The sequence below is a fragment of the Raphanus sativus genome, unplaced genomic scaffold (assembly GCF_000801105.2).
Source record: "Raphanus sativus cultivar WK10039 unplaced genomic scaffold, ASM80110v3 Scaffold3647, whole genome shotgun sequence".
NCBI classification, from domain to species: domain Eukaryota; kingdom Viridiplantae; phylum Streptophyta; class Magnoliopsida; order Brassicales; family Brassicaceae; genus Raphanus; species Raphanus sativus.
Genome location: NW_026618952.1, coordinates 1 through 9764, shown reverse-complemented (window position 1 = coordinate 9764; position 9764 = coordinate 1). Strand labels below are relative to the sequence as shown.

General features: G+C 32.3%; 1 protein-coding gene across 1 annotated transcript; it reads right to left on the bottom strand.

Moving 5' to 3' along the window:
- Positions 1–6700: 6700 nt before the first annotated feature.
- On the bottom strand, positions 6701–9377 carry LOC130506768 (UPF0481 protein At3g47200-like). The gene is made up of 3 exons (XM_057001458.1): positions 8431–9377; positions 7690–8213; positions 6701–7253 (listed from the first exon to the last, which is right to left on the bottom strand). Exons 1-3 carry the CDS (start codon positions 9021–9023, stop codon positions 6829–6831), a joined length of 1542 nt encoding a protein of 513 aa, XP_056857438.1. The 5' UTR covers positions 9024–9377; the 3' UTR covers positions 6701–6828.
- Positions 9378–9764: the final 387 nt, after the last annotated feature.

Sequence of the window (9764 nt, the reverse complement as noted above, 5' to 3'; positions counted from 1 at the left end):
TTCTACATCTATACAATAATCTCTTAGACATTATTTAATAAGTGATTTGTACATATGTCATCACTACTTTTATTTTCAACAAAAAAATGATGACATGACTCAAAAAAATATGACATGGTATCAATATAATTATGACATGTAAAAAAATTTATATTAAGATTTATATTTTTGGTAAGATTTTAAATATAATAATGATTATTTTCTATATACAAATTTATATTTTTTGGCAAAGTTTCATAATATGGTAATAACTAATAAATATTTATATCAAAAATATTTTTTTCTATAAATATTCATTTTGGTAAGATTATAGAAATATGACAATAACTAATAACTTTTCTATATCTTTAAAATAATATATTTATATAGGTAAATAATAATTTCGAATATATAATTTTTAAATCAATTTATGAATCATATTTTTTATTATTAAAATAAGCAGTTATAATTATATATTTTATCAACTTATATATCTTATTTATATTTAATGTATATATTTATTAGAACTAATTTATATATTTACAAATACACTTATTTAAAATAAAAGTAACTAAATAAAGTATAATATGAATAAAATAACTTTATAAAATTTTAATTATTTTTATTAAATTTAAACAAGAAAAATAAAATATTAAAGTAAATTTGAATAAATCAAACTAAATATTACATTAAGTTTTTATATTTTAACTAATGTAATTAAATTATAAAAACTAAAAGTTGGAAAATTTATTTGTATAAAATAAAAATATTTTTAATTTTTTTTTTATATATGTCCATGATGCAGGAAAACTCCTGGTACTTTTGTATTGTTCATTAGTTGGCAAATGAATCGCACGTTCGTGTCATACACTACAACCCTACGTCCCTACTCCCGGTGCTGCTCAAATATGGTTGGGTGGGAAGAATTCAATTAAGATGTAATAGTAGAAATCGGAAACTCAGCACATGGCACGACCTCACCACTCACCAGTCTCGTATAAATGATGAGTTACTTTTATAGAAAGACTCCAAAATAAATAAAACGCATATAGCATGTTAAAATTAAAATATTTAAATCTTTTTAATTTAATTTATATTCTATGAGCTGATACAGTGATACATTTTTTTGACGTCTGAATCGATTATTATCGAGTAATTATGCTATTACAATGATGAAAATATTACAAAGACGATTTTACAGCCGACACTTCTATCATCTTATGAGAATACACGTCTGACTGCACCACTCTGAGCCGTCCTATGAAATCCATGTTCGATGGTACGCTCTTCACCAAGCTGAAAATCTTCTGTAACCTATTTCTCCATAATCTGCATAATTTGGTATTTTTTGGGGTTTGAACCTCAGATCTCCGAATGTAGAAGTAATTGAACCCTTAGTCAAACCACTGGACCAAAGGGGCTTCCATACAGTGTACATTTGCTACACTTTTTACAAATTTCCGTAGTGATTGAACAATATTGACTATTTCTACAATATGGTTTCCAAACAAATATATTGCAATAAAAAACCGTTACACTCAAATGTATCTTTCCATAATTGTTTGGAAAGAATTCGTAAAATTAAAGAAAGAAATATATATAGGTTGAATAATATTTCCTCTGTTTTTTAAAGATGTATGTTTTGGTGTTTTCACACATATTAAGAAAACAAATTAACTATACATCATTTTTAGAAATTATCAAATTTCAATGCATTTTAATCAATAGTCTTTCAATAAATTCAATCAATTTTATTGAAATTTGCAATTTTTGTATAAGAAACATAAAAAATACATCTTTGTGAAATAATTTTTTTTTTAAAACATCTATCTTTAAAAAACAGAGGGGATAGACTGTAATACTAGTGTGGATCCAGACATAAATTAATTTACATGTGTGAAATCACTTTATCTTAATGGTCAAAGGTTTCGATTTCCAATAGATACAATTTTTTTATAGATTATAGAATTCAATTTTTTCAGAAATTTCAGAGTGCAGATTCTTTTGTTGTGATAATGGGCTGTTAGATCATATCCATTCAGGAAGTCGTATATGTGGAAACTTCTTGTAAAATTGTCTATGAAATTGAATAGTAATATCCCATATGCGATAATAATGATTATTTATAATAGAAATATTGATTATACGATGATGTACCCAATGTTAAAAATTAATATACATTTGTTTTGATATCTAAAATTTATGCAGTAATTCATATTCTTCTATTTTTATGAATAATATTTCTGATTATTTTTAAAAGAACATAATTTTATCTATTTTTATGAATAATATTTCTGATTATTTTTAAAAGAACATATATAAAATTATGTTCTTTTAAAAATAATCAGAACATATATAAAATTATGTAAAGATTTCTTTCAAAAAAAATTATGTAAAGACATGATATAAAATTATAAAACTCAAGGTTTAGCAAAAAAAATCGCTTTAAGAATAGCTAAGACGTTTAAACATAATAAAACATATAAAATATAAAATTTACGTCAATGTGACAAATTATATTAATTGAGATAGGGGTAGTCGTTCATTATGTTCGTGTTCGTTTTGAGTTTTATGGTTTCAAATTTTCATTCTTTTAGGTTCCATTCGGATTTTATATATATTCAGACCGGTTTTTCATGGTTTCGGATTTTCAAGTTTTCTAGTTATTTACTTGAGTTCGTTTAGATGTGATCATCATACAAGATCCATTTGAATTTTTTACAGCTTGGTATGGATTCAGATTTAGGTTTTTCGTCGGGTCTGGATGTGAAAAAGGAAAAATGTTTTTTTATTTTATTTTATCAAAAACTGTTTTACGGATGATGCTCCTGCGAAGCCTTCTATTTTGTCCCATCCAGACCCTGCATCCAGATGTGGTTCATGGAACTTTGGAAAGCAAATGGAAGAAGAAACATATATGTTGCATCAATCCCAGAAGGTGCAGTAATAGAAGACTTTCCCATCATCTAAATAATGTGTAATAAATTAGATTTAATATAATTGGTTTAGTTGTAACTAGTGATTTTAGCTTTAAAAACTATCTATAATTAATTAAATTACCAATCGTATTTTACGTAGTTTTAAAGTTAAAATAAATAAAATTAAAAAATAATTGTAGAACTCTTATTTTCTAAAGAAACAAATATGGCTATAAAAACTATTTCTTTTAAAAAATATTACTATAAAAATATATTTTCTTTTCATTATTTTTTTATTTAATTTGTACAGTATAACCCTCATCAAATTAAGATGTAATAAATCGTGAAGATCGGAAACTCGGGCACATGGCACGACCTCACCATCCTCATATAATATGAAAAATACTTGGGTTCACTCCTAGAGTGAACCTTTAGGTTTCACCCAACCAATAAAATTTTATTATTTCATATTCAGTATCTTTTAAAAAGGAAAATAAAATATTGCCCAAAAGTTTGTAGTTCACTCTAGGGGTGAACCTAAAAGTTCACTCTAGGGGTGAACCCAAAAATTTATCGTATAATATACTCTAGGAAAAAATTGACACGTTCACGTTAAGTTCATGACCATATGACAACAACACTTATTAAGAGTTATTAACACCACAGGTCAGTTTCTATGTTTTTATTACACTCTAGAGCATATTGTGCTACCTAGACACTTTTGTGTGGTTGAAGACTCATTTATCCCTTAAAAACAAAACAAGATATGGATATTTTAGTAAAACAACATTGTATCTGGTTAGGTTTGTCAGATGATTTGAATTTTCTCGTTTCTTTTGAATTTTGAATATTAAAAGTGATGGCCCACCATTTTCAGACATGTCCACCCATTACTTCCATTTTTCTCCATCGTTTTCTTCCTCGTTCATTCTCTATGTTTTTTTTTTAAACTGAAATCTGATTCTTAAATATCTTTTCTCAAGAATTTTTTTATGTAATCATCTTTTCTTTTACTCGATCTATCTTTTAAGATCTGTGAAGGAGAGAGAACAGACGGCAGCGGAGGCGGTTATCTCACGATGGCGAGGACTCGTAGTAGCCGTGGCAAGGAGAAAGAAGAAGGTTAGTTTCCCGTCTCTGTTATTTAGCTTGAGGCCTCGCATCGGAGCAATTGGGTTAATTTGTTTAATTTAGGATTTCTTATGTGGCAGATGCGGCGGATTCAAGTGTCGATAATGTGAAGGAATTGCTACATGAGCGGTTATTTGCGACCGATCATTTCCCAAGCGAGAGGACAAACATCTAATCGACGTCGGATTACTCGACAATGTAGTCCAAATGGACATTAAACTGCAGTGTACTTATCTGACTTGGACATCAAGAGTACACAAGGACTTGGACGTATAAACTACAGTGTACACAAGAACTGCAGATGTAGAACGGGAGTGTGAAGTGGAAACTATGTTGTCTTAGACACATGGACGCTTTATGTTGTCCACGTGAACGTAGGAGGAGGTTGAAGTGTACACTAGGTCGTTATGGAAATTGAAAATATAGTGTACAAATGGACTTCGACATCTTTTACCTCAAATTGCGTTAGAGGCATGTACATTGAATTAGAGTGTACACATAGACTTCGACAATGAGTGTATATGCAGGGACTTCGAGATGGACTTCAACATCTGTATGCAAGTGTGTAGAAGGACTTATGGACACCATATGTTGTACACTTGGACTTGTGAGAAATGCGGGGTGTACAGGGGTTAAAGATGTGAATGACAAAAACGAGTAGACATGGTTTGTTTAGTGAACACTTGCACATATGGACGTCATATATTGTCCACGCGAACATTAGAGGAACGTACACTAAGACTGCAGATGTAGAAGAGTTGTGTGAAGTGGACACTATGTGGTTTGAGACATGGTCTGTTTAGTGTACACTTGCGCATATGGACGCTATATGTTGTCCATGTGTACATTAGAGGAGTGTGAAGTGTACATTAGGTCGTTATGGACATTCAAATGGACTTCGAAATAGTGTACATAAGATTCATATGAGGCATGGACATTTAATCAGAATGTACACATGGACTTCGACAATGAATCTATATACAGGGACTTCTGAAGTGAACTTCTGAATCTATATACAGGGACTTCTGAAGTGTACACGTGGACAAAAGAAGTGAACTTCTTATGTGAAGTGTACACGTAGACACAGTTTAAAGAAGTGAACTTCTTTTGGCCTTTTGGCCTTTTTTCATATACATTGACATCGACAGTGTAGATATGAATTCAATAATTGTACACATGGATGCTATTGGTGGTCATAGGGACAAAAGTGATGTGTACATGGACCTCATTAGTTTATTGAAGGTACATATGGACACCTAATAGTGTACACGTGAATAAAATAAGTGAACTTATTATGTACAGTGTATAAGTGGACACAGTTAAAAGAAGTGAACTTCTTAAGTTCAGTGTACACGTGGACACAGTTAGTGAAATATATGCATAACATTTATAGGTAATTGATGTGTATATGGACACCATTTTGGTATACAAGAACACGATCGAGACATACATGTACAACAAATCATGCATGTTTTTGGTATACAGGAACGCGATCGAGACACACATATACAACAAATCATGCATGTTTTGCATGTTTATTAATGTACACGTGGACACCAACGGTGTTGGTATGTACACCATAAATATAGACATAAACACTATCAGTGTACAAATGGACAACATATATTACTGTGAATGTACACGTTAAGTTTAATCGTGTTTACATGGGATGTACACCATAAATGTAGACATAAACTCCGAGAGCGAGCCGACGGAGGTCCATTCACCAGGGATGACCATGCAATGGTCCAACATTATAACTTGCAAAAATAATTGTAAAAAAAGAGGTTAAAGTTGGATTTGAGAAGATGACAGAAATAATAAGCAGAACAAACAATTTCTAGCCGCAATCCGTATGAGGAATATGCAGTATCTCTGAAATTTTGTTTTTTTTTTCTTTTTTTCATTCAAATGAAGGAGACAACGAAGATGAAAAGGGACTGTGAGATGTAAAAACCCAGAAAATCTGGACTGTAGGATGGTGAAATGAAAGATGTAATCGGATAGTTTAGATTTGGTAGATATAAGTCTTGTCAAAAAAAATCAGAGTGGATCTACACCGTCCAAAAAAAATAAAGATGAAGGGTGGAGAAATGTTCCCGCTAAAACAAAAGACATAGTTAGCAAATGGGGTAGTGCTTTAGGTTATGTTGTGACAGCTAGTTAAAACAAGTGGGAAGCTGTTACAAAAAACTACCTTAGTAGTGGAAAGTGCTCCATCTTGTAATTAAAAACATGAAACTGTCCTATGACGTAAATGTTTCACTTATTAATAAGTTGTTGAAAGACAAATTTTAGTTGTGTAACTTATTCGAATCAGGAACCAATCAGAAGGTAGTACGTGGCATCATAATACAAATATTGGTAGATGTCATCATATCGATAAAAAAGACCAACCAATTAGATAGTGGTCAGACATGCAAACTAGTGTCCAAATAAAGAGAAATCAATTTGCCTCGAACCCAACAATGTATCCAATCCCAAAATATTTCCTTTTACACGATATATGGAGATCCAAAACTCAGCCATCAGTCTCTTAAAGTTTGTTCTCTCTCTTTGTTCTTCCTACATCTAGTTAAGATTCAAGAGTATATTACTGTTTTCTGTAACCTAGTTTTTGAAATTTTCACTATTAGTATTACAAAAAATTATCCAAAGACAGTTTAATCTGTTTTTCTTACACAAACTTATTGAAAAAAAAAATGTTACGTCATTTTTTGTTTGTTTTTTCTTTCATAGAAGAAAATACAACTTATTGGAAAAACAAGAACTGAAATGAAAAATAAAATGACCAATAATGTCAAGAAGGTGGCTTGTAATAAGCATAAACAGCATAAAAACTCTGGACTAATGTGAGCACCAGCAGAATCACTGCAGCGAAAAATGAGAAATATGCCCAAGGGTTATTGAAGTACCTGTGTTTTAAAGTAGCCTTCAAAGCATTCCACTTACGACTATAGTAATAGTTAACCTCATCAGACAGTTTAGATAAATAACTATCTTTTGGATCGAAAAACACTTCCTGACATAGCCGGTTGAACAAATCCGCAACTTCAGCATCGCTCCCTAGCCAATGTTCAATAATACCACAGTAGTGCAAGTAGCTAACATCTTCAGAAGAATTTATTAGATTATCCATGAAAATTATGTACGATGTTATGTCCTTGGTCGAGTCAATATGGCATTGTTCGAAAGCTATAAGATTCGAAAAGAGTGATTTGGTACCTACAATTAACACAAGGAGGGTTCCATAGAAATTTTAGTTTTTATACAAAAAAAACAACAACAGCAAGTTGATCGTGAGGCTACATGACTAGGAATACCCTTTTTCTGAATCTAGATATCAAATTATTATATTGACAAAAAAAAAAGATATCACATTATTATTCTTAACAAATATTCCCTCCATTTCAATGTATATGATGTTTTAGAAATGTTTTGTTGTTTAATAATAGATATTGTTTGCACAAAATTATATAACTTTAATTTTATCAGAAACTGTTTAGCCAATTGTATTTTTATTAAATAAATTAGTTTTAAATAGATGTAACAAGTTTCAGTCGATGATGTATAAAGAAATCAATTAAATAGTAAAACATATATGTGGAATGAACTACAAACCTAAAAAGCTAGAAATAAATAAACGAAAACGTTGACTTACCGTCATGGATTAGTAGTTTGGGTATCTCTAAGCAACCGTGCTCGAACCGGATATCCCAAAACCGGTTAGTTTTCCTTGTCTTGAATTTAACACCAGCTTCTCTTAGTTCCGTCACGCAATGTACGAGTTGTTGTTGTCTCTTGTCCACCAGGTTCAAGGGGAGTGGATCCTCCTCAGACCTTGGATTCGGTGTATAACTAAACTTGAGGAGGCTTCGACGGAAAGCATCAAGACAGTGCAACTCACCATTGTCGCCAAGTAAGTCCAAGGATCTTTTCAGCCAGGTCTTGAGATTTAACGGGTCCAGTCTGGTAGAGGCCTCTCCTGTTGGCATTAGTGGATCAAAGAACTTAACGGCTACTTGTGCCACTAAACCGGTTTGGTTCGTTGTACCAAGTTCAAGTTGTAGCCCTAATAACCGGTCTAGGACGAAGAGAGGTAGTTGATTTTCCAGCATAACCATGTCACGTTGAATTGAATGCATCAATCCCCGCATGGCGAAAACAGGATCGTTGCGTGCATATCTGCTCAATCAAAATAATAATAACAATAATAACAAGTGTGCAATCGTATCATCACTAATATACTAGATACTATGACAACTGTGATAACTGTGCGATTAACATGATTTTAAAAGATAGCCAAAAATCAAAATAATAATAAAATTCAAAATTATAGATAACTGGAATCAACATTAGACAACAAGTAACAAGACAAAACCGTAAGTTTATTTAGGCTTACCCGATTGGCTGGAATCCTTCCACAGTTCCCCTGAAGAGCTCAAGAACAAAACAGCCATCAAGAACAAGCATTTCTGTAAACTCATTAACGCTTAAAGCAATTGGCCCTTGGTAGCAAGCACGAGCCCTCTCCTCAAGCTCTTTCATGGCATCAATATATATTTCAATGCCGTGACCGGTGCGTGCCATGATCATGTTAACAGCACGCCACTTGTGAAACTGCATGGGCAGAAGATGTTTGCTGCCATGATGGTACGGACCCAGCGAGACGGTTTGAGGGAAGTAGGACTTCTTGTCGTTCTCTTGCAGGTGAAGTGGAACTCTATAAATACAGAGCTTGTCCCAACTTGTTGTGGAACCGTTTCTTATTGCTTGCTCCATCTTACCTTTTACCGAAATCACCCATTCTTCCCTTTCCTGCTCTTGGTTCTGCAAGCCATGGTCTTCACCCAGTGTGTTAATACCCGGTAAACCAAGGACCGGTTGAGATTGTCGGTTTCTTGTTTGATCTCTCATGCGTAGCAAGTACCAGGTCAACAGGTATCTGTTGATGATAATTGGTTGACCATCGGTGTGAAGATTAACCAAAACCATTGTTCTTGCTAGTTGAATTCGTTTCAGGAGAGTGTGATGATAGGTCCCAAAGACTTAAGAGAACAAGAACACAAAGTTTACTCCAATTTTCTTTTCATATCTTTTCATAAGACAATAGTCTCTTAAATACAATAGAAAGTACAACTGATAACTGCCTACTAAACAAATAGGGAACGTGAAGAAGTGGGAAACAATCCCAGAATATAGGAGACACATCTCAGACCACGTCACTCTTGGTTTACTTTGGTTATGATTTATGGTTATGATCTTATCATGTGAGCGAGAGGGATAAGTCGAGAGTATAACAGTGAACTGTCAAATAAATTGCTGAAAGTAATTTAAAGCTGTGATTTGGCCATGTGTTTGCTTATTTTTCAAACTACAAATCTCGTATAAAGATTTCCTACTCGTATAATAAGACACTCATAAATGCTTGTGATTTCTAAAGTCAACGAGTGAGATTTAAACACCAAAACACTTATTAAAAATAAAGACGCTATACTCTTATAAAAAGACTTAACAAAATTTGTGTAACATGCTCAAAGGAAAAGTGCAATACATGAGAAGAAATGTGAAAATAATTAGGAAAACAATATTTGCATCGAGTACGTGGTATTTTTTTATAAGTACGCGGTATTTTCTTCCATGTTCAGAACAAATTTAGAAAGACAAACAAAGGTTATCAAAGTATTTGTTTTTCAAGTTCATCTTCCAAGCATTTGATTTTCTGAAGTAGTTCTG

What these genes read in the sequence shown, in the direction of transcription:
- LOC130506768 (XM_057001458.1), bottom strand. Translation starts at nt 9,023, where the DNA reads ATGGTTTTGGTTAATCTTCACACCGATGGTCAACCAATTATCATCAAC. An exon ending in GAAGGATTCCAGCCAATCGG is followed by an intron (nt 8,214 to 8,430) that starts GTAAGCCTAAAT and finishes TTGATTGAGCAG; the next exon opens with ATATGCACGCAACGATCCTG. An exon ending in CAAACTACTAATCCATGACG is followed by an intron (nt 7,254 to 7,689) that starts GTAAGTCAACGT and finishes TGTTAATTGTAG; the next exon opens with GTACCAAATCACTCTTTTCG.